Genomic DNA, 26,029 nt, shown 5'->3' with positions numbered 1-26,029 from the left:
AGTCCCAACTTTTATACACAATGCCGCAACCTATGAAAGTAAACATTGCATATGCCTTCTTTACCATTCTATCTACTTGTGTTGCCACTTTCAGGGAGTTATGCACTTGGATGCCAATATCCTTCTGTATATCAATGCTGTTAAGGGTCTTTCCGTACATCCATGCTGTATATTTACCCCTGACATTCAACCTCCCTAAATGCAACACCTCACACCACACGTACAAGCAGTTACATACCGTTTGTGATCTGTGACCAGGTTGTCCTTTGGGGCCCTGGCGGAAAGGAAAGATACATTTTAAACAACGTCTCTAATTTCTCATTCTTCTTAAGATTCCCTATCCCCTTCTACTTAAGATATTTACATTTCGCTGTTTATGCCCGCACGGATACGTGACACATTCTTTTCCAGTCACCTTTTCTTCACATGTGAACTTAACAGTGATTTCCTTTTGTTGTAAAATGGTTATTGTTCATAAGTGGGATTACAGAAAGTTCAACTGGTGTTTACTGCTCAGTCAAAGAGTCGCGGAGTCGTACAGGATGGCAGCAGGCCCTTTGGCCCTTTGGCCCAACTTGTCCAAGATGCCCCATCTGCACTAGTCCCACCTGCCAATGTTTGGCCCATATCCCTATTAACCTTTCCTATCCATGTACCTGTCAAAATGTCTTTTAAATGTCGTTATAGTACCTGCCTCAATTACCTCCTCTATCAACTCGTTCCATATACCCACCACACTCTGTATGAAGAAGTTGCCCCTCAGGTTCCTATTAAATCTTTCCCCTCTTACTTTACACCTATATCCCCTGGTTCTTGATTCCCATACTTTGGGTAAAAGACTCTGTGCATTTACCTTATCTATTCCTTTCCTATTCCACGTTAGAGACAGGAAACATGTTCCCAATGTTTTGGGAGTCCAGAGCCAGGGGCCACAGTTTAAGAATAAGGGGTAGGCCATTTAGAACGGAGATGAGGAAAAACTTTTTCACTCAGAGAATTGTAAATCTGTGGAATTCTCTGCCTCAGAAGGCAGTGGAGGCCATTTCTCTGGATGCTTTCAAGAGAGTTAGATAGAGCTCTTAAAGATAGCGAATTCCACAGATTTACAATTCTCTGAGTGAAAAAGTATGGGGAGAAACATAGAAAATAGGTGCAGGAGTAGGCCATTCGGCCCTTCGAGCCTGCACCGCCATTCAATATGATCATGGCTGATCATCCAACTCAGTATCCCGTACCTGCCTTTTCTCCATACCCCCCTCCTCCTCCCCTCACCTCCCCTCCCCACCCCCCTCTCCTCTCCTCTCCTCCCCTCTCCCCTCCCCTCCCCTCCCCTCTCCTCTCCTCTCCTCTCCTCTCCTCTCCCCTCTCCTCCCCTCTCCTCTCCCCTCTCCTCTCCTCTCATCATCATCATCATATATCTACAGCCGGAAACAGGCCTTTTCGGCCCTCCAAGTCCGTGCCGCCCAGCGATCCCCGTACATTAACACTATCCTACACCCACGAGGGACAATTTTTACATTTACCCAGCCAATTAACCTACATACCTGTACGTCTTTGGAGTGTGGGAGGAAACCGAAGATCTCGGAGAAAACCCACGCAGGTCACGGGGAGAACGTACAAACTCCTTACAGTGCAGCACCCGTAGTCAGGATCGAACCCGAGTCTCCGGCGCTGCATTCGCTGTAAAGCAGCAACTCTACCGCTGCGCTACCGTGCCGCCCTCCTCCCCTCCCCTCTCCTCCCCTCCCCTCTCCTCCCTCTCTCTCTCTCTCAGAGAAGGCAGGAATGGGGTACTGATTGTGAATGATCAGCCATGATCACATTGAATGGTGGTGCTGGCTCGAAGGGCCGAATGACCTACTCCTGCACCTATTGTCTATTGTCTATTGTCCTCTCAGAAACTCTTCCATGTGCTAACATACATATGGCTTCAGTAGACTGGAAGACAGGGACAAGGAAGACTGCTTCTGCTCGTGAGGCGGTAGCAGAAACTCTTCCACATGCCAATGGTCATCTGGCCTCAGCAGGCTCCAAGCAGAAGACTGCTTCTAGAGCCATGCTGAAGTAACTAGCCCTAATTATTTCTTCAATTGTTCAAAGGTTCTATCATATAACAACTATAGCATGGAAACAGGCCTGTCCGGCCCTACCAGTCCACGCCGACCATTCTCCCTGACCTAGTCTCATCTACCTGCACTCAGACCATAACCCTCCAATCCCCTCCTATCCATATACCTATCCAATTTACTCTTAAATAATAAAATCGAGCCAGCCTCCACCACTTCCACCGGAAGCCCATTCCATACAGCCACAACCCTCTGAGTAAAGAAGTTCCCCCTCATGTTACCCCTAAACCTTTGTCCCTCAATTCTGAAGCTATGTCCCCTTGTTGGAATCTTCCCCACTCTCAAAGGGAAAAGCCTACCCACGTCAACTCTGTCCGTCCCTCTCAAAATTTTAAAAACCTCTATCAAGTCCCCCCTCAACCTTCTACGCTCCAAAGAATAAAGACCCAACCTGTTCAACCTCTCTCTGTAGCCTAAGTGCTGAAACCCAGGCAACATTCTAGTAAATCTCCTCTGTACCCTCTCCATTTTGTCGACATCCTTCCTATAATTTGGCGACCAGAACTGCACACCATACTCCAGATTTGGCCTCACCAATGCCCTGTACAATTTCAACATTACATCCCAACTTCTATACTCGATGCTCTGATTTATAAAGGCAAGCATACCAAACGCCTTCTTCACCACCCTATCCACATGAGATTCCACCTTCAGGGAACAATGCACAGTTATTCCCAGATCCCTCTGTTCCACTGCATTCCTCAATTCCCTACCATTTACCCTGTACGTCCTATTTTGATTTGTCCTACCAAAATGCAGCACCTCACACTTATCAGCATTAAACTCCATCTGCCATCTTTCAGCCCACCCTTCCAAAAGGCCCAAGTCTCTCTGTAGACTTTGAAAATCTACCTCACTATCAACTACTCCACCTATCTTAGTATCATCTGCATATTTACTAATCCAATTTGCCACACCATCATCCAGATCATTAATGTAAATGACAAACAACAGTGGACCCAACACAGATCCTTGGGGCACTCCACTAGACACTGGCCTCCAACCTGACATACAATTGTCAACCGTTACCCTCTGGTACCTCCCATTCAGCCATTGTTGAATCCATCTTGCAACCTCACTATTAATACCCAACGATTTAACCTTCTTAATCAACCTTCCATGTGGAACCTTGTCAAATGCCTTACTGAAGTCCATATAGACAACATCCACAGCCTTGCCCTTATCAATTTCCCTGGTAACCTCTTCAAAAAATTCAAGAAGATTAGTCAAACATGACCTTCCAGGCACAAATCCACGTTGACTGTTTCTAATCAGGCCTTGATTATCCAAATAATTATATATATTGTCCCTAAGTATCTTTTCCATTAATTTTCCCACCACAGACGTCAAACTAATAGGTCTATAATTGCTAGGTTTACTTTTAGAACCTTTTTTAAACAAAGGCACAACATGCGCAATGCGCCAATCTTCCGGCACCATCCCTGTTTCTAATGACGTTTGAAATATTTCCGTCATAGCCCCTGCTATTTCTGCACTAACTTCCCTCAATGTCCTAGGGAATATCCTATCAGGACCTGGAGACTTATCCACTTTTATATTCTTCAAAAGTGTCCGTACCTCCTCTTCTTTAATCCTCCTAATTTCCATCACTACTCTACTTGTTTCGCTTACCTCACATAATTCAATATCCTTCTCCTCGGTAAATACCGAAGAAAAGAAATTGTTTAATATCTCCCCCATTTCTTCCGGCTCAGCACATAGCTGTCCACTCTGACTCTCTAATGGACCAATTTTATCCCTCACTATCCTTTTGCTATTGACATATCTGTAGAACCCCTTGGGGTTTACTTTTACATTACTTGCCAAAGCAGCCTCATATCTTTTTTTCGCTTTTCTAATTTCCTTTTTAAGATTCCTTTTACATTCTTTATATTCCTCAAGAACCTCATTTACTCCCTGCCGCTTATATTTATTGTATATCTCCCTCTTTTTCCGAACCAAGTGTCCAATTTCCCTGGAAAACCATGGCTCTTTCAAATTATTATTCTTTCCTTTCCACCGAACAGGGACATAAAGACTCTGTACTCTCAAAATTTCACCTTTAAATATCCTCCATTTCTCTATTATATCCTTTTCATAAAACAACAATTTCCATTTCACTCCTTTTAAATCCTTTCTCATCTCCTCAAAATTAGCCTTTCTCCAATCCAAAATCTCAACCCTTGGTCCAGATTTGACCTTCTCCATAATGATATTGAAACTAATGGCATTATGATCACTAGACCCAAAGTGCTCCTCAACACTGCAGTCAATCGCAAGTTTGAAAACGCACAGATTCTGATTCGGGAACAGTTTCTTCCCAGCTGTTACCAGGCAACTTTACCACCCAACCACAACTAGAGAGCAGTACTGAACTACTATCTGCTGGGGTCTGATCGCCCAGCGCAGGGGAGCTGAGATTCCCCCAATGCGGGAGCTTGATCACCCCGATGCGGAGGGCCCGACCGTTGGTTGCGGGAGCCAAGATCGTCCCGACAACGGAAGGCTCGAGGCCCCTGAACATGAGAGAACAAAGAAGGGAAAAGATTGAACTTTTTTTCCGCCTTCCATCACAGTGAGGAATGTGGTGGAGTCACTGTGGTGGATGTTTATGTTAAAATGTATTTTGTGTGTCTTGTTGCTTTTTACTGGAATGGCAAATCAAATTCCTCGTATGTTGCAAAACATACTTGGCTAATAAAGTATGATTATAATTGGAGACCCTTGGACTATCTTTGATCGGACCTTATTGGCTTTATCCTGCACTAAACGTTATTCACATTATTCCCTTTATTATGTATCTGTACAGTGTGAATGGCTCGATTGTAATCATGTATTGTCTTCCCCCTGACTGGTTAGCACGCAACAAAAGCTTTTCACTGTACCTCAGTACACGTGACAATAAATAAAATAAAATAAACTCATTACTAATTTTCCTGCTTTCAAGACCACAACTTACCATTGCTCCAGGAAGCCCAATCGTACCTGGATCTCCAGCCTCACCATCCCAGCCAGCCGTCCCCTAATTTTATAAGAATATTACATTATTCTATGTCATCCACAAATAATAATGGCAGTCACATTTTATTTTGATTTGACAGCAATTGTGACTGAAACTTTTCTCATACATTGAAATTATCAAAATGATCAGCATTTATGAAATGTCCTTAAGATAGATGGTTTAGGAAGGGACATAAATTACAGTACAGTGATTGGTTTTAAGAACACGTCTATTGAAGTTTATTAAATACGTCTGTACTTTCTTTAGGATCTGCTGAGACAATGTTACGCAAATGAAACATCCATTCTGGGTGCAGTTGATGAAATGATCATCCAAATTCTCGTTCATAAAAAACATTAACAAACTTAACACTGCTAATCCTAAACTTGGATCACAGAGCCTGATTTTAAAAGTCAACTATGTAAAGTTTGATTTTACCCAAATTAGGTTATAAAAGCAATCATTTACTGGTGAATTCTCATAAATCATTTTAAAAAACTTTACTGGGAACTTGCATATACCTGAGCTTTCCCAGAATCAGGCACACACCTGATGATGCTGCTAATTGCACGTTTCCACCCACACCAAAGCAAGTTGAGCTCAAAGATCCACACAACAATCAGTGTGGAATTGTCTCAGTTGGATTGTGCTTTTCTCACTATTTAGAGGGACATTGGGAGCACCAACTAGGCATCTTCCACACTGCCTGCAAGCTCTTCAGACACCTTCGGAAGTCATGTGCTTAATGTGCTTAAATTATTGGAGCGTTTCCTCCAGTAATCGGTTGCTAATATACTCTGCTGGTAGCACTCCATCAAGGTGGGTCAGATATCTCAGAGCACCAGGCAAAGTTATATCTATCAAAAAGAACCTACTCCCAGCGTACCTTCAGAAAGAAAACACCCTACCTAGAACTCTCAAATGAACAATGCATTCACTGGCTCAGATTTTCGAATGCTGGCTCCAGCTGGATATGCATCATTCTGCAGGAATATATTCAGCCACTCACATACCTGGAGTGCTCTGCCCATGGAGGTGAAGGTTACATTTCTCTCCATTGGATCTTTTCAGGCCACCTCAGCAGGTCTCAATCAGCTGTTCAGTGCTGTGTCAGAGGGATTGCCCAAGCAATCTCTTCAAAGATAATTGATTTCATCTACGTTGACTTCAGTGAAGACAAGTTGGGATTTCGGGCAGTGAGTTTTTGAATATTGCTGGCTTCACACGAGGGCAAGCGGCCAATGATTGTTTCTGTATACCCATAAGGCCTTCCATTAAGAACCCAGATCTTTTCATCAAGAGGAAAGATTTCCACTCTCTCAATGATCACGGTCATGTTGCTTGTTGTGGATTCTGGGCAGAATTTCCTCATGGTGAATACCATAGAGTTATGGAGTCATAGAGTGACACAATGTGGAAACAGACCCTTTGGCTCAACTTGCCCACACCAGCCAACATGTCCCAGCTACACTAGTCCCACCCGCCCGCGTTTGACCCATTTCTCTCTGAAAAAGTTACCCCTCAGATTCCTATTTAATCTTTTCCACTTTGCCTTAAACCTATGTCCTCTGGTCCTCGATGGTTCCAGACATCATGTTTCAAGAAAGTACACGTAATTGTTTCTTCATTGGAAACCATACTGCTGGACTTGTTCTGTGGCTTGTACTATCCAGATGAATGGACCCCATGACAAAGGCACACCAGAGCACCTCCAGGCACACCTGACAGATTTTTCAAACTAGTAAAGGACCTTACAAGAACAAGGTGGGGAGAAAGACAATAAAACTCAGCAGAATGCATTATTCTACATTTTGGATGAATCAGAACTAATTAATTGCAATTTGAATGAATATCCTACCCTGCGGCCTCTGATTCCTTTGGGACCTTCTTTACCTGGAATTCCAGGTTCTCCATCGGCTCCCTGTTGGCATGGTAGACAAATTGTGGTCAACTAGCAGTAAACTTCTAAAAACCACGTTAGACAATAAAAACTGCTAGTTACCTGTGAACCAAGATATCCAGAGCTTCCTTGTCCTCCCTATAAAATGTAATTAAATTATCTTTAGTCCAAGCACGTAGAAACCATGCAGATCTGTGATGCTATTGATTAATTTACTTGCAAAGCTGCACTTAATATGTTAGTGTACTTAATCTGTAACATATTAAGCAGGAACTAATTAACACTTCTTAAGCTTTATCTCAAAAGACTGTGCAATCTATAGGTGTAAAGCGGAGGAAAATGGACCAGAGGTTCATAGTAAGGGTCCCCAACTCCACAACATTTACATTGACCTGGGATGTTCAGGGCTTCCCCATAGAGATATGCAGATCGTTTGAATGCAATAGAAACCAGTCCAAAAACCGCACGTAACTAGGACAGAGACTGGGGTTGTGGGGAAGGGTCCTCTTATATTCATCTCCTCCTCTCTTGTCAGCTGGGCAACCAATCCAATTGCTGCCCAAAGAAAGTTGTAAGGTCTGAGACAGTAAGACAGGATGGACAAGAGTCACTCTAGGCTTTTTTTCTGCACCAAGGCAGGAGGTAGCCTCATACACTTGAGATTGTTTTTAATCATATTAACTCATTGATATGGTGCATATTTTAACACATATTTTGACTGGCTTTGGTTTGATTCTATCTTCTTACCCCATATCCTCCAAGGAATACTATAGACAATAGACAATAGGTGCAGGAGGAGGCTATTCGGCCCTTCGAGCCAGCACCGCCATTCAATTGGATCATGGCTGATCATTCTCAATCAGTACCCTGTTCCTGCCTTCTCCCCATACCCCCTGACTCCACTATCCTTAAGAGCTCTATCTAGCTCTCTCTTGAATGCATTCAGAGAATTGGCCTCCACTGCCTTCTGAGGCAGAGAATTCCACAGATTCACAACTCTCTGACTGAAAAAGTTTTTCCTCATCTCAGTTCTAAATGGCCTACCCCTTATTCTTAAACTGTGGGCCCTTGTTCTGGACTCCCCCAACATTGGGAACATGTTTCCTGCCTCTAACGTGTCTAACCCCTTAATAATCTTATATGTTTCGATAAGATCCCCTCTCATCCTTCTAAATTCCAGTGTAGACAAGCCTAGTCGCTCCACATATGACAGTCCCGCCATTCCGGGAATTAACCTAGTAAACCTTTGCTGCACGCAAGTGCGCTCTTTGTTCAAGGAAGTTATTCATTTTAAGGGAGTTAGGTTTGTTTGGATGGTCTGGGCTCTGTCCGCAACTCTGCAATTTCTTGTGCTTACATTTTTTGGTGGATTTCTATGCTTAAATGTGGGAGGGTCAGCCTGTCGAGGATAGGCCTAGTCAGCCATGGCAGGAAATGCAACCATAGGTGAAACATTCCAGTCTCCAAGCAGGACAGCATCAAAGCCGCACCATCATCTCTCACAGATGGACGGATGCCAACCCCCATGCTTACATGTAATACAACAGCATCCCCTGCATGAAGTGCGATCAAACTGCATCATTAAACATGGGAGATTATCATCAAGCAACAGGGAGTTGAGGGAGATGTCATTGGGCATTGGGAGTTCCTCCCCTCCAATGACAAATGTTGAATTCATTCAAGCATTTAGATTGCTGAATTTTTGGCTATTGCACAGTCATCCTTGGAGCATGGATCATGATATTGATTGCAGCAGCAATGTGAACACACTGCTTTTACCCTGCAGACAGTCTGTATCTAAGCCCTTGGCGTTTACCTTCTGCCATTGAAAGTTTACATTTGAGGTTCTCATGCGAGTATAAAACCATTCTCTGTAACAGTAAATGTTAAAGCCCATTTTAAGATGTTCATGATGCATCTTTCATTGCTGCAAAGAAAGACCATTGTAAAGATTTTTTAAAAAGAAAATACAAAATACATTAACTGTAATTAAAACATTGGAAAGCAGAGGTAAATTAAGAGAGAAAGAATGCTAAGTGCATAGATTGTGCTGAAGCGAAATTATGTTCATACTTGCAATAATTTAGGCGGTAGGACTATGTCATGTTGAAAGCAAACACATAGCCTGGGGCAGAATACAGCAAATCTAACCAGGATCATGCTGTGTAGTTCTTGAAACAATGCAACATGCCTTTAAGAGATGCAGCAGAACTTTAGATGGTGCAGGTTAGATTTGAATGGTGTTGGCCACCTGTTGACATATCCATGGGCAGCACGGTGGCGCAGCGGTAGAGTTGCTGCCTTACAGTGCCAGAGACCCAGGTTCGTTCCTGACTATGGATGCTGTCAGTATGGAGTTTGTACATTCTCCCTGTGACCTGCGCATCTCCAAAGAAGGGTCTGAAGAATGGGACCCAAAACGGCACCAATTCCTTCTCTCCAGAGATGCTGCCTGTCCCGCTGAGTTACTCCAGCATTTTGTGCCTATCTCCAAAAACGTACAGGTTTGTAGGTTAATTGACTTGGTAAAATTGGGAATTGTCCCTGGTGTGTGTAGGATAGTGTTAACGGTGTTAGCGTATGGGAATTGCAGGTTGGCGTGGACTCAGTGGGCCGAAGGGCCTGTTTCCACACTATGTCCAAACTAAGCAAAATAAATCCAAACAATTTGCAGGAGGATTAACAATGGCAGAACACTTAAATCTTTATATTGGGGGTGGGGGAGTGATGGCAAGTAGGTTCGTGCCAATATTGCATCACCATGTCCAGCAAACAATTACACCACCACATCTGGAAATCCATCAACAAGTTTAAGTGCAAACAAGTTTTATATGTTTCCATGTCTAGTTTAGATCATTTTTTAAATGTAATAATATTCAATCATTTCAATAATAATACCAACATAATAGAACACAACAAAAAATATAGTGGTAGTAAATCAGGCAGTATTATTTAAATGTCAATGACATTTCCTGTAGGGTCTCGACTTGAAATGTCAGCCATTCCTTCTCTTCAGAGATGCTGCCTGTACCCGGCAAGTTACTCCAGCATTTTGTGATCTGTTTCTGGGTGATATTATAGGGAGGGTTTGATCAGACAAACCGCTCCTCTGAAAGCTGACCTCTGCAGCTGTCTAATCGCTGCACAAACAGCAGCTTCAAGTTTACAGTGGTCATCCATTGACATTCCAAACTGTAGCCACTGCCCGCACAAAGCAGCAATTCATTCACTCAAACGTTCGTTTTTCTTTTGCATCGCCGACAATCCAAGAACGATTGAGAAAATCAAGAATAACTCATGGTTTGGGACATATTCCTGCTTGAGGAGCAGCTCTGGTACAAGTTACAATGCAAAAGAAAATTGTCACGATCTCGCTCACTCACCGAAGCATCAAGCAGTAAAACCTACAAAATCATTGGGTTTTTTTTATAAATTAACCATAAATAACCATTAGCAAATTTGCAGATGACACAAAGCTGGGTGGTAGTGTGAACTGTGAGGAAGATTCTATGAGGTTGCAGGATGACTTAGATAGGTTGTGTGAGTGGGCGGATGCATGGCAGATGTAGTTTAATGTGGATAAGTGTGAGGTTATCCACTTTGGTGGTAAGAATAGGAAGGCAGATCATTATCTGAATGGTGTCAAGTTAGGAAAAGGGGACGTACAACGAGATCTGGGTGTCCTAGTGCATCAGTCACTGAAAGGAAGCATGCAGGTAAAGCAGGCAGTGAAGAAAGAAAATGGAATGTTGGCCTTCATAACAAGAGGAGTTGAGTATAGGAGCAAATAGGTCCTTCTGCAGTTGTACAGGGCCCTAATGAGACCGCACCTGGAGTACTGTGTGCAGTTTTGGTCTCCAAATTTGAGGAAGGATATTCTTGCTATTGAGGGCGTGCAGCGAAGGTTCACCAGGTTAATTCCCGGAATGGCGGGACTGTCGTATGTTGAGAGACTGGAGCGACTAGGCTTGTATACACTGGAATATAGAAGGATGAGAGGGGATCTTATCGAAACATATAAGATTATTAAGGGGTTGGACACGTTAGAGGCAGGAAACATGTTCCCAATGTTGGGGGAGTCCAGAACCAGGGGCCACAGTTTAAGAATAAGGGGTAGGCCATTTAGAATGGAGATGAGGAAAAACTTTTCCAGGCAGAGAGTTGTAAATCTGTGGAATTCTCTGCCTCAGAAGGCAGTGAAGGACAATTCTCTGAACGTTTTCAAGAGAGAGCTAGATAGAGCTCTTAAGGATTGCGGAGTCAGGGGGTATGGGGAGAAGGCAGGAATGGGGTACTGATTGAGAATGATCAGCCATGATCACATTGAATGGTGGTGCTGGCTCAAAGGGCCGAATGGCCTCCTCCTGCACCTATTGTCTATTGTCTACACCTTATTAATAGTTTTGAAAGCAGTATTTTCTGACCTCGAAGAAGCAAAACTGGAAAATACGGATGAAACGCAGGTCTGTATACATGCAGTTGATCAGCCGGCAAGAATGTTTAGCACAAGTGCATGCGCATGCGCGGTCGAGATACCGAACTCGCTTATTGAGACCAACTATTTTGGCGGGACAGTGAGTAAAGACTAAAACATTGCTATTATGATTAGCAAAACAAAGAAGAAATTGGTAATGTAATAACAAGGAACTGCAGATGCTGGTTCATACCAAAGATAGACATAAATTGCTGGAGTAACTCAGCGGCTCAGGCAACATCTCTGGAAAGGTAATGTTTCTGGTCGGGACCCTTCCTCAGACTGGTTGGAAGGGGTAGTGGGAAAAAAAAACTAGAAGCAAAAAGAGGCAGGACAAATCGCGGCTGGCAATGGATAACCTCAGGTGAGGGGGAAGCTTTTTGGGCATTGGTTAGATACAGAAGAAGGTGTGAGCTCACGACAGATACATAGTGGTGAACTGTGAAGCTAGTTAATGGACATTCAGTAGAGGGGAGGGGAGGAGAAACTGGTACAAGGTCAGCCAGTGTCTGGGGTCAGGGGAATAGAGTCAGGGAGGGAGTAAGGAGAAAAAGTAAGGGAGAGATTAAAAAAAAAAAAAAGTAAGGACTGTACAATGATACATATTTAAGTAGAAACATTTTTTTCAAACATCAGAAACACCTACAAATTGTTTTCAAATCAAGAAACAGAAAATAGTTATAAAATCAGTTATTTTAAAAAATCACAGAAATCACAGAGACAGCAACAACAGTTCAAGTCTCTGATCCACATTTCCACTGAACCTGAGAAATCTCTGAAACATGCCACACATAATAATAATAATAATAATAATTTTCATTACCTCTCTGCCTTTTGGTCCAGTGGAACCAGATCCATGCTGGCCATCTATCCCCTGAGTGGTTAAAAACAAAGTTAGACATAGAGTTGTACAATTTCCTAACAGCTTTTTCTCCAACATGCTACATTTGAAAAAGATGTTATCCACAAATGTGGAAAAATCTCAAAACAAACAATCTCATGTCGGTCAGTTTCTCAAGGGAAATCAGTACATTTTGTTTTACAGAAGCACAGCTGCAAATATACTCTGGAAATTAAAAATCTGCCTTATAACCAAAAGACGCCAGAGGTAATTTTGATTGCCCAAAACTCCATGGGAAGTAAAAAGTTAAAAGTATGTCTCAGGACTCAACTCATTGCGAACAAAATCACTGCCATTGGTGTTAAACGAATATGAAAACATATAAAAGAATATGAATATGAATACTCCAGCATTTTGTGATACCTTCGAGATGTTGCCTGACCCGCTGAGTTACTCCAGCATTTTGTGATACCTTGCCTTTGCTCAGTCTGCCTTAACCAACCTGATCTCCCAGTGGCTCAGCACTTTAACTCCTTCCCACTCCCAGTCTGACCTTTCTGTCATGGGCCTCCTCCATTGTCATAATGAGGCCCACAGCAAATTGGAGGAACAGCATCTCATATTTTGCTTGGGCAGCTTACACCCCAGCGGTATGATCATGAATTTCTCTAACTTCAGATAGTTCCTCTGTCCCTCTCTTTCCCCTCCCCCTTCCCAGTTCTCCCACTTTCCTGTCTCCAACTCCATCCTATCTTTGTACCGCTCCCTCCCCTGACATCAGTCTGAAGAAGGGTCTCGACCCAAAATGTCACCCATTCCTTCTCTCCTGAGATGCTGCCTAACCCGCTGAGTTACTCCAGCATTTTGAGATACCTTTGAAAACAATCTGTTCTCAGTACTGGTGCACTGTTGAAAACTTAAGGAACCTTCCTGCTTCCATTTTAACAAGAAACCATTTTTGTTCAAGTTAGCTAAATATCACAATCCTGAATTCCCATCCCTCAATTGGCACTTCTGACCAATTCGCAATCCCTGCCTGTGGTCTTCATTTCTGCAATACCCACATGAACTAATTTCCTTCCAAAATCTCATGATCTACAAATAGCCCAACCCTTCTATGTTTTACTCGCCTTCACTCCACCAATAAGCTTCTTGCCACATTCAAGTTTTCCCCATTATCTCACACTACAAACCATAATTCACCCTTTCCTTTGCTTCAGATTTCCTTGCCAAGCATTAGGAAGACAGTGCTGTCAGCCAGATTGCCTTTCAGTCAAGGAGCCCGACAGAGATTTTCCTAATGGTGCCTTGTTAAAATTCCACAGTTTTTGAGGAATCCTGCACCATAATTCCACCCCAAACCCTTTCCCTTCCCCTTATCCATTCTGAAACCCAAATCCAATAAATATTGGGAGCAATTATATTTGAATCTGCACCAAGGTGATTTTAAATGAATGTTCATGTTGGATATGGATCACTCACTCAAAGAAGATAGAAAACCAGCATTATGCCTGACTTAAATGGCCAGAAATTACAATTAGGGCTATTCCTTTTCATTTTTAAATGCTTACCTCAGGTGGCACAGTGTGCGTTATTTCAAGGTGCATAAGAATTTGGTCTGTCATACATCATAGACCTGTATCAGTGATATTTTCCATCTTAATATAGCTTTATGTTTTCTACCTTGGTGCAGATTCAAGTATAATTTCTAATTAACTTCAAATGTTAAAATAGGCCGGTTGCCAAAAGTGTGGAGAAATCCAAATTTTGTTCCGTTGTTCACAAAGACGTTGAGGTTATTAACACTTTATTTGTAGGAATTGCCTTGTCGCGGCAAAAAGAAACCCACAAATCTGATGTGTTAATAAAACAAGAGCCCATGTTCCAAGGAGGTAATAATGGAGCTGCAGCTTTGTATTTCAGGTTCAGAGCGATAGAGTCCTGCAGTACAGAAACATGCCCTTCAGCCTAACCCGTCACTGCCAACCAGATTTTGTAAGCGAGCTAATCACATTTGCCTGCATTTAGCCCATATTCCTCTTAACCTTTAACGTACATCCAGTCTTGCACCTGTGCTTTTTCTGCACAGTTCCCCACGGGAAGAACCATTGAAGTTACTTACAGCACATAAATACCCCCGACTGGGCTGCAAGGTATTTCATTTCTGTCATTAAATAGATCTCCAAAATGGAATGGAATGGATTTGAATGGAATATCTTATTGTCACATGTGACAAGTCCCAGTGAAATTCATTGCTCGCATACCCAAGGCATGCAAATACTTGCCACATAAACAGCGCTGACAATGTTACAAAGTACCCACGCCGGCTCTTCGGCTCATGTATTCTGTGTAAAGACACCCTGCCAAGAACTGCACCACACTCCCAATAACTTCAGCAATTACCTGTTTCCTCCTGAGTACTTATTCTATCCCACACAAGGTAATTATTGCATTGTAAACAAAACAAAGTGTACAGACTGTTAAACGAGCATTCTGAATTTGTGTTCTCTGCAGAATCTTCCTGATAATCTCAGAAACTAGACTTATTTAACTATTAATAATTTCGACCACTTTAAACCCTGTATGAAAATAAACGAGTTCAATAGTCAAATCAATTTATTTGTCACATACACATAAATGTGCAGTGAAATGAAAGATTACCCACAGTCCAACAAGAAGACCAATAAGAATAAGCAATAAAAATATGCAATAACACACACAATCATAAACCAACACCAAACAAAAAGAAACATCCATCACAGTAAGTCTCCTCCAGTCACCTCCTCACTGTGATGGAAGGCCAGAATGTCTTTTCTCTTCCCTACCGACAAGTACTTGTGAGTAGCCATCCTAACGCATGGCATCCCTGTGTGGTACCTCAGCTGCACGGAGGCAGAAAGGAAAGCTCTACAGCGGGTAGTCCATAGAGCTCAGAGGGCCATCGGAACACAGCTACCAGACTTGGAGGGCATCTACAACACGATGCCTCAGAAAAGCCACCAGCATCCACAAAGACTCTTCACACCCCTGCAACAGTCTGTTCGAACTCCTTCCATCGGGCAGACGATACAAGGTCTTCTACGCCCGCACCTCCAGACTCAGGAACAGCTTCATCCCCAGGGCCATAGCTGCTATGAACCGGTCCTGCTGAGCCAGATGGTCACAACGCATAGATCAACTTGCACTTTACCCTGTCTAAAACTGTTACAATTGTTTCGTTGGGTTGCTGTTGTCTAAATTACTTAAATTATTGCATCATATGGGAGGCGCATTCCCAATCTCATTGTACCCCTGGGTACAATGACAATAAAGATATATTGTATTGTATTGTATTGTATTGTAGATGAGTACATGAATTAAGTAAAGTTGCAGGATAAATTGTACAATAATTAGCACTGGATTGCTCATTCATTCATCATTAGATCTTATATAAGCTCATTCATGACAGTCTGATAGGATAACAAGAGTCTGTACAGCAATTGCCCATAAGGTTAACTGAAACAATTAAATATTTAATCAGGATACCAAAATATAGCCAGCATAAATATTATATTCAAGTGTCAATCTGAAACAATCTGATTATAATCTTAACCCTCTTCACCTTTTTTGGCCATTTAACTATAAATATTTCTCCTGAAAATGCGTTAGTAGAAAGAACACATTGAAGGAAAATAAAATGAACTCACCGTCATTCCACGGGGTCCATCTATTCCTCTCGCACCTTTTCCTCCAGAATTCCCAGATCGACCCTGTTAAATAACCCAAATGACTCATTCAAAATTGCATTACAATGCAAACAATTTATTAAATACAAGTGGAGCGTAGAACAGTACATGGAACTGTACAGCACAGGAACAGTCTCGTTAGGAATAATGCATATGGCAAACATGATGCCAAGAGAAACTCTTATCTGCCATTACATAGTCCATATCCCTCCATTCTCTGCATATCTATGTGCATATCAAAAAGCCTCTTACATGGAAACATAGAAAAATAGGTGCAGGAGTAGGCCATTCAGCCCTTCGAGCCACCACCACCATTCAATATGCTCATGGCTGATCATCTAAAATCAGCACCCCGTACCTGCTTTTTCCCCATATCCCTTGATTCCTTTAGCCCTAAGAGCCAAATCTAACTTTCTCTTGAAAACATCCAGTGAATTTGGGCTCCACTGCCTTCTGTGGCAGAGAATTCCACAGATACACAACTCTCTCGGTGAAGAAGTTTTTCCTCATCTCAGTCCTAAATGGCCTCCCCCTTGTCTTAAACTGTGACCCCTGTGTCCCCCAATATACAGAACATTTTTCCTGCATCTAGCCTGTCGAATCCTTTAAGAATTTTATATGTTTCGATAAGATCTCCTCTCATCCTTCTAAATTCCAGTGAATACAAGCCCAGTCGACCCTTTCTTTCATCATATGTCAGTCCCACCATCCTGGGAATTAACCTGGTGAATCTACGCTGCACTCCCTCAATAGCAATAATGTCCTTCCTCAAATTAGGAGACCAAAACTGTACACAATCCTCCAGGTGCGGTCTCACCAGGGCTCTGTACAACTGCTCCTAAACTCAAATCCTCTCATAATGAAGGCCATTAGCTTTCTTCACTGCCTGCTGTACCTGCATGCTTACTTTCAGTGACGAGCACACCCAGGTTTTGTTGCACCTCCCCTATTCCAAATGTAACACCATTCAGATAATAATCTGTCTTCCTGTTCTTGCCATCAAAGTAGATAACCTCACATTTATCCACATTATACTGCATTTGCCATGCATCTGCGCACTCATCCAACCTATCCAAGTCACTCTGCATCCTCATAGCATCCTCATCGCAACTCACACTGCCACCCAGCTTTGTGTCATCACCGAACTTGGAGATGTCACATTTAATTCCCTCGTCTAAATCATTAATATATATTGTAAATAACTGGGGTCTCAGCACCGAGCCTTGCGGCACCCCACGAGTCACTGCCTGCCATTCTGAAAAGGACCCGTTAATTCCTACTTTTTGTTTCTTGTCTGCCAACCAGTTCTCTATCCATGTTAATACCCTACCCCCAATACCACATGCACTAATTTTGCACACTAATCTCTTGCGTGGGACCTGGTCAAAGGCTTTTTGAAAGTTAAGATACACCACATCCACTGGCTCTCCCTTATCCATTTTACTTGTTACATTCTCAAAAAGTAGGGTTATATTGGCTACGCTCCAGTCCACAAGAACTGATCCAGAGTCGAGAGAACATTGGAAAATGACCACCAATGCATCCACGATTTCTAGGGCCACTTCCTTGACTACTCTGGGATGCAGACCATCAGGCCCTGGGGATTTATCTGCCTTCAGTCCCAACAGTTTACCTAACACCATTTTGTGACTAATGTATATTCCTCTCAGTTCCTCCCTCCCACTAGATCCTCGGTCCCAACTGTTGCCCAAGGGGCTTTGCACAACAAGATCGCTAACTAATCCCTCCTCAAAAAGTTGGGAGCCTCGATCACCTCGTGGCACCACGGGAGAAAAATGAGGTGGAGATAAGACTTTGCCTTCCATCACAGTGAGGGTGTGCCTAGAGCAATCACTGTGATGGCTGTTTGTGTAAAAATTGTATCTGTGTGTCCTGTGCTTTTTGTTGTCTACTGCCGGACCCTGACGTGAGAGGACGCTGGCGTTGTTTATTCGCCGCTTTTCCGTTAGGATAGTTTGTCTGTTTGTTTTTATGTTATGATTGTTTCTGTAAAGCGCTTTGAGCACCTGATAAGGCGCTATATAAAATAAATGCTTATTATTATTATTATTATTATTATTATTACACAATACACAGTCTAGGATGGCCTGTCCTCTAGTCAGATCTTCTACATATTGATTTAGAAAAACATCCCTTATAAATTCCAGGAAATCCTCCTCCTCAGCACTGCTACCAATTTAGTTGGCCCAGTCTATATGCAGATTAAAGTCACCCATGATAACTGCCACTATTATATCTGTCTCCAACGCCACTGAAGGCAGTGCATTCCAAGCACTCACCAACCTCTGTATAAAAAACCTGCCCCACACATCTCCTTTGAACTTTGCTGCTCTCTACTTAAAGCTATGCCCTCGAGTATTTGATATTTCCATCCTTGAAAAAAGGTTTTGTTTACTCATAATTTTATATAGTTCTATCAGATCTCCCCTCGACCGTTTATTTCCCCTTGCTTCTAAAAATATATATTTTTTAAAACCGGAGCTAGTATTAATTTTGTCACAAGCTACGGAAGTCCTTACATTTTTTGCCACCATAGGGTGGCTTTCACTAACTGCACTAATTGTAGTTGTAGTTTTAGATGTTTCTTTTCTTTTCCTGCACTCTTTTAACTCTCTACGTTCTTATCTTACTTCTAATTTTTTTCACAATGTTATTATTAAATATTTATATCATTTTGGGAGATACTTTCGGGTGATACTCCGAATACTACAAAAGACCACCCACCCTCCACTCAAGAAGAATGCTATGGTTCATGTGACAAACCATTTACTTTATCATAGACCATTTAATCTTTAAGATGCAAGATACTACTACGAAATCTGGGGGTAAAGGTATTACATTTTGTAGCTGGAATGTCAAGGGCATTAATGAACCAATCAAAAGAGGTAAAGTACTTTCACATCTAAAATCAATTAATGCTGATATAATGTTTCTTCAGGAAACCCATCTCAAAAACGTAGCACATAATAGACTGAAAGGCAAATGGATTGACAAATTATTTCAGAGAAAACAATGCAAGTCTGTCCAACCTCTCCCTTTAGCTAATAACCCCCTAATACAGCTATCCATTCTGGCAAATTTCCTATGCACGTTTTCCAAAGCCTTTCCTGTAATGGGGTGACCTGAGCTGCTTTCAACACTCCAAATGCAGCCTAACCTAAGTCCTATAAAACTGCATCATGACTTCCTGACTATTATGGTGATTACATTTGAGAGCATTCAGTTTATGACATTGCATATGTGATGGCCAAGTATAAGTGCAGGCATTTGATAACTTGCAGGTTTTGATCTTGGCTCTCCTTCTTAGCGCACCCAGTGCTCTCCTTAGTTAGTTTAGCTTATTAGTGTCACGTGTACTGAGGTACAGTGAAAGGTTTTGATCTTGGCTCTCCTTAGTTTAGCTTATTATTGTCACGTATACTGAGGTACAGTGAAAAGCTATTTTGTTGCGTGCTATCCAGTCAACGAGAAAACTATGCGCGATTACAACTAAGCCGTCCACAGTGTACAGATAATGTCCAATAAAGTTTGATTATGGATAGTTCAAAGATCTCCAGTGAGGAAATGCTAGGTTGGGACCACACTCTAGTTTCTTTCGGAATGAAATATCTAATTTCAGAATAAATAGATGCAAGAATAGATGGTACCTTTTGGACTCATCTCTTCCATTGCTTTCTTTGCCTCCTGTTAAATTCGGGCATGCCAGATGCTTGATCTTATGATGCTTAAGTACCCCAAGCTAACACTTCTGTTGTGGCAAATACACTTTTACAGCTGCCAAATTCACCAAAAGAAAAATCAACGTTGTTACTACTTTCTAACCTCTTGCCCAAAATTGCCTCTCATTACTTTAGGGATTTCCTTCTCTAATCATCTTCCAATTTGGTTCACAATTCCTCTATTTCTAATGAGCCTGTCAACTTTTTTGCTTCCAAATGATCTTATCTGAATAAATGTTTCCACATTATTTCATCCCATCTACTGATATAACTGGTATTTCCAATGCACAGTAGATCTTTTGATCTCTGGATTGCATTAAGATTTATAATGCAGTTTTCTTTTTTAATCACTGGACGTACTGGCCCAAATGTAATGCTTCCAACTTTACATGGCCCTGATTCTTTTCAAGTTTATCATGCTTTTTAGTTCCATCTCTTGTTCTCCTTGGAAATTTGTCAATGTTGATCTTATCCCCAACCAAACCTACATCCTTCATTTCCAGTCTGTCCACTCCCTGGTGACCCTGTTATGGTAGATAAATAATACAACATAACTTACAGTATTCCCTGTTCGACCATTGTCTCCAATTATTCCCTCAAGTCCTGGATTTCCACGTTGGCCCTGCCAGAGGAATGATAAACGTCAATTATAACTACTTATTGCACAATTTCTAAATAAATCTAATCCATAAATCACTGTGTTAGAAACGCTCCAATACCATCTTTAAATTCACCAACAATACCACTGTTGTTGGGCAAATAACGGGTAATGATGAGTTTAGTTTAGTTTAGTTTATTGTCTTGTGTAACCGAAGTACAGAGAAAGGCTTTTGTGTGCAGTTTTGGTCTCCAAATTTGAGGAAGGACGTTCTTGATATTGAGGGAGTGCAGCGTAAGTTCACAAGGTTAATTCCTGGGATGGCGGGACTGTCATATGTTGAAAGAATGGAGCGACTGAGTTTGTATACACTGGAATTTAGAAGGATGAGAAGGGATCTTAATGATTATTAAGGGATTGGACATGCTAGAAACAGGAAACATGTTCCCGATGTTGAGGGAGTCCAGAACCAGGGGCCACAGTTTAAGAATAAGGGGTAGGCCATTTAGAACGGAGATGAGGAAAAACCTTTTCACCCAGATAGTTGTGAATCTGTGGAATTCTCTGCCTCTGAAGGCAGTGGAGGCCAATTCTCTGGATGCATTCAATAGAGAATTAGATAGAACTCTGAAAGATAGCAGAGTCAAGGGATATGGGGAGAAGACAGGAACGGGGTATGGATTGTGGATAATCTGCCATGATCATAGTGAATGGCGGTGCTGGCTCGAAAGGCCGAATGGCATTCTCCTGCACCTATTGTCTGTTGTCTATTGCATGCTAACCAGTCAGCGGAAAGACAATACATGATTAAAATCGAGTCATCCGCAGTGTACAGATGCATGATAAAGGGAATAATGTGAATAACGTTTAGTGCAACATAAAGCCAGTGAAGACTGATCAAAGATCGTCCGGGCGTCTCAAATGAGGTAGATTCAGGACTACTCTCAAGTTGTTGGTAAGATGGTTCAGTTGCCTGATAATAGCAGGGAAGACACTGTCCCTGAATCTGGAGGAGTGCGTTTTTACACTTCTATACTTTTTGCCCAGTTGGAGAGGGAAGAAGAGGGGAGAAGATGGAGAGTCAGTGGACATGAGGGTGATTGATAATCTGATTGAATGGTGACAATCTTGCTTTCAACCTTAGCTTGAACAAGGAGCTATTGTTGACTTCAGCAAAGGGTTTAGGTTTAGGTTTACTATTATTACGTCTACGTTCAATCAGTTCATATACCACTATACATGAATATGTATCTCTCAATGTCTATCTCAAATACAATAGATAGAGCAAAGGAGAAGATACAAAGTGCAGAACATAGTTCTCTGCATTGTAGTGCATGAGTTTCATAGACAAAGTCCAATGTCTGCTATGGGTTAGAGGTGAACTGGACAGTACTCTAGCTTATGGAAGGACCGTTCAGAAACCTGATAACAGAGGGGAAGGAGCTGTTCCCGAGTCTGGTAGTGAGCACTTTCAAGCATTAGTACCTTCTGCCAGTCAGGGGCAGGGAGAAGAAAGAATGACTGGAGTGGGACAAGTCTTTGATGGGGAATGACTGGAGTGGGACAAGTTCTCCCGAGATGCTGCCTGACCTGCTGAGTTACTCCAGCATTTTGTGAATAAATCGATTTGTACCAGCATCTGCAGTTATTTTCTTATGTCTTTGATTATGTTGGCTGCTTTTCGGCAGCAGCGTGAAATGTAGATGGAGTCCATGATTGTGAATCTAGTCTGTGTGATAGACTGGGCGACATCTACAACTCTGCAATTTCTTGTGGTCTTGGGCAGAGCTGTTCCCAAACCAAGCTATGATGCAACCCAACGGCATGCTTTCTATGCTGCACCTGTAGAAGTTGAATGTCCTCAATCTCCTAAGGAAGTGGAGTTGTTGGAGTGCCTTCTTGGTTCTCCATCAATGTGGTTGGTCCCCGTCAGAAAGTTGGTAATATTAATGTCAAGGAAGTTGAAGCTCTCAACCACTTCTACTTCAGCACTATTGATGCTGAATGGGGCATGTTTCCTAAAATCAATAACTAGCTTCTTTGTTTTGTTGACATTGAGGGGGAGGTTGTTGTCCTGACACCATGTTATTAAATTTTCCATCTCATCCCTGGACTCTGTCTCGACATTGTTCGTGATGCGGCCCACCACAGTGCTGTCATCTGCAAACTTGTAGGTGGAGGCAGGAAACATGTTCCCGATGTTGGGGGAGTCCCGAACCAGGGGCAACAGTTCAAGAATAAGGGGTAGGCCATTTAGAACGGAGATGAGGAAAAACTTTTTCACAAAGTTGTGAAGCTGTGGAGTTCTCTGCCTCAGAAGGCTGTGGAGGCCAATTCTCTGGATGCTTTCAAGAGAGAGTTAGATAGAGCTCTTAATGATAGCGGAGTCAAGGCATATGGGGAGAAGGCAGGAACGGGGTAATGATTGTGCATGATCAGCCATGATCACAATGAATTGAGGGCGTGCAGCTAGCTATTGAGAGCGTGCAGCGTAGGTTCACTAGGTTAATTCCCGGAATGGCGGGACTGTCGTGTGAGTTGAAAGGCTGGAGCAATTAGGCTTGTATACACTGGAATTTAGAAGGATGAGGGGGGATCTTATTGAAACATATAAGATAATTAGGGGATTGGACACATTAGAGGCAGGAAACATGTTCCCAATGTTGGGGGAGTCCAGAACAAGGGGCCACAGTTTAAGAATAAGGGGTAGGCCATTTAGAACGGAGATGAGGAAGAACTTTTTCAGTCAGAGAGTGGTGAAGGTGTGGAATTCTCTGCCTCAGAAGGCAGTGGAGGCCAGTTCGTTGGATGCTTTCAAGAGAGAGCTGGATAGAGCTCTTAAGGATAGCGGAGTGAGGGGGTATGGAGAGAAGGCAGGAACGGGGTACTGATTGAGAGTGATCAGCCATGATCGCATTGAATGGCGGTGCTGGCTCGAAGGGCTGAATGGCCTACTCCTGCACCTATTGTCTATTGTCTATTGAATGAAGGTGCTGGCTCGAAGGGCCAAATGGCCTACTTCTGCACCTATTGTCTATTAATCCTGGACAAAGACTAAATGGACTAATGCCTGAGAACAAAGTTAAATTTCTGGAATGGAAATACGCCTCGTTCAATACCATATTTTGTCAGCAGATGTCAGTGTTTCTCCTTCTAGCAGGTTGGGTAAATGAAAGTCTGGAATGAGTTAGAGTCAAGAGTGTTTAACTGTCAAATGTGCCAACCACAGAACAATGACATTCTTACTGCTACAGCTCAATAGGCCTGTATATGCAATAACATGCAGATAATGTAACATAATCAAAAATCCAATAAATTAATAACCATAATATTAGTTAACCATAATAGTGCAAAAACCTAAATCCGTAGTGCAATCAAAGACACAGTCCGTAGAAGATTATAGCAGCTAAATCAGCTAAATTGTGTAGTGTTGATGAGCCTGATGGCTGCTTCGAAGAAGCTAATCTTGGTGGTCATGGTTTTCAGGTTCTTGCACCTTCCTCCCGATGGTACTTGCAAAAATAAAAGCGTGGCCAGGATATTGCAGGATGTTGTAGACAATAGGTGCAGGAGTAGGCCATTCGGCCTTTCGAGCCAGGACTGCCATTCACCGTGATCATGGCTGAGGCGTTGTCTCATTCTTTTTGAGGCAGCCGCTCCTATGGATCCCTTCAATAGTTGAGAGCAGTGATGAGCAGATCTACCACTTTTGGTAACCTCCTTTGCTCCTGGGCATTCGAGTAGCCGAGCTGGGCCTTGATGCAACCAGTCAGTATGCTCTCTATCAACACCTGTAGATGTTTACTGGAGTATTTGGTGACATACAAAATCTCCTCAAGCTTCTAAGGAAGTAGAAGCATTAAGAAGCCTTTCTTTATGATTGCATTAATATGCTGCATTCAGGACAGATCCTCAGAGACATGCACGCATGCCCAGGAACTTGAAGCTCTTCCCTCGCTCCAACACCATTCTGTTGGTGAGGAAGGATTAGTGGATCCATGGCTTTCTCCTCCTGAAGTCAACTATCAGATCCTTGTTCTTAACCTTGAGAAAAAGATTGTTGTTCTGGCACTATTCAATCTTCCTCCTGTACACTGACTCATCATTACCCATTATTTGTCCAACACCTGTGATATCATCGGCAAATTTAAAGATGATTTTGGAGCTGCAGATAGACACAAAAAGCTGGAGTAACTCAGCGGGTCAGACAGCATCTCTGGAGAAAAGAAATAGGTGATGTTTCGAGCTGCACAGTGATGGGTAGAGCGGAGGAATGAGCACAAAGCCTTGAGGTGCTCCTGTGTTTATGCTGATAGAGCTGGAAGGGTTGTAAACAATTCATACTAATTGTAATCTGCGGATGCTGAAGATCCAATTACATAGGGACAAGCAGAGACTCAGTTCCCTGAGTTTGATGATGTTTAGAGGGAATGATCGTATTGAACGCTGAGCTGTAGTCGATGAACAACAGCCTGACGCACGTGTTCTTATTGTCCACGGCACAATGGATAGCCAGTGAGAACGAGAGTGTAGGAAGGTGATGGAATTCTTCACAGCATTAAATTTGATATTATTGGACTTACCACAGAGTTTCATAAGTTAGATCTTTTAACACAGATGTCACAGTGTAAATAACATATCCTGTTTAACTTCAGCATCCACCAAAACTCATTTCTTATTGGTGTTCACACCATCTAAAACACTGTAATAAAAGACATAAAGTGTTGTGGTAACTCAACAGGTCAGGCAGCATCTCTGAAGAACATGGATAGGTGACATTTCGGGTTAGGACCCGTTTTCAGACTGATCAGTCTGAAGAAGGGTCACAACCTGAAACGTCACCTATCCATGTTCTCTGGAAACGCTGCCTGACCTGCTGAGTTACTCCAGCACACTGTCTTTTTTTGTCAACCAGCATCTGCAGTTCCTTGCGTCTACGTTCTCCCAATCTAACTTCTTTTCTTTGTCTTACTATCTGACACTCAGTCACCTTTGGCTCTGATTCCACTTTTCTTCCACTCTTTGGTCTTTGCTTCCTGTTCACCATCTGGGTTTTCACAGCCATTTAACAGAGACTCGTACACGTGTACATCAATTTGAAGCACTGAATTTTTTAACGTAGATCTTATGTATTTTAAGGAAATTCTGGACTGGCGTCCAATAACGTTTTATTATTTGCACAGTAATTTGTAATCAGTGAGTGCAAAAATAGTCATTTTCCTTTAAACACACAAATGACAAGTCATTGAATGACAGCCAATTCACAATGACTGTAAATTGTAAACACTCATATTGAGTTAATAAATCATCATGCAATACCACAATTTTCCTCGTTATAATGGTGCAGCCAAATAATTATAATTTCACAAATCTGACCAAAAACCACATGAAGCCTCGCCATCAAGCCATGTTTCAGTTTTACTACAAACCTGTCGACCTCGAACTCCCAGTTCTCCTTTTCGACCTGGAATTCCAATAGAACCTGGTTCCCCCTATAACAAGAAAAGGCATGTCAAAATTGTAGTGGGCAGGTTTACTGCAGTGATAGCACACTCGGCAGCAATACATCTCCAGGCAAAGAAGTGGGCCTGTTCTAAATCAACATGATGAAAACCAGTCTTAGT

At 42.3% G+C, this 26,029-nt stretch overlaps 1 protein-coding gene across 1 annotated transcript in view; it reads right to left on the bottom strand.

Annotated features, from left to right (window-relative positions):
- Positions 1-26,029, bottom strand: part of LOC144601431 (collagen alpha-6(VI) chain-like) — a 349,228-nt gene that overhangs the window by 147,585 nt on the left and 175,614 nt on the right. Inside the window, exons 23-30 of the mRNA XM_078413544.1 lie at positions 25,835-25,897; positions 20,367-20,429; positions 16,029-16,091; positions 12,325-12,375; positions 7,130-7,165; positions 6,986-7,048; positions 5,086-5,148; positions 239-274 (exon numbers count right to left, since the gene is read on the bottom strand). Of these exons, the coding sequence (XP_078269670.1) occupies positions 239-274; positions 5,086-5,148; positions 6,986-7,048; positions 7,130-7,165; positions 12,325-12,375; positions 16,029-16,091; positions 20,367-20,429; positions 25,835-25,897 (438 nt within the window). The remainder of the gene's footprint in view (positions 1-238; positions 275-5,085; positions 5,149-6,985; positions 7,049-7,129; positions 7,166-12,324; positions 12,376-16,028; positions 16,092-20,366; positions 20,430-25,834; positions 25,898-26,029) is intronic.

This window comes from Rhinoraja longicauda, chromosome 2, assembly GCF_053455715.1.
Source record: "Rhinoraja longicauda isolate Sanriku21f chromosome 2, sRhiLon1.1, whole genome shotgun sequence".
Lineage (NCBI taxonomy): Eukaryota > Metazoa > Chordata > Chondrichthyes > Rajiformes > Arhynchobatidae > Rhinoraja > Rhinoraja longicauda.
Note: the sequence above shows the minus strand (reverse complement) of the source record. Positions and strands in the feature narration are given on the sequence as shown.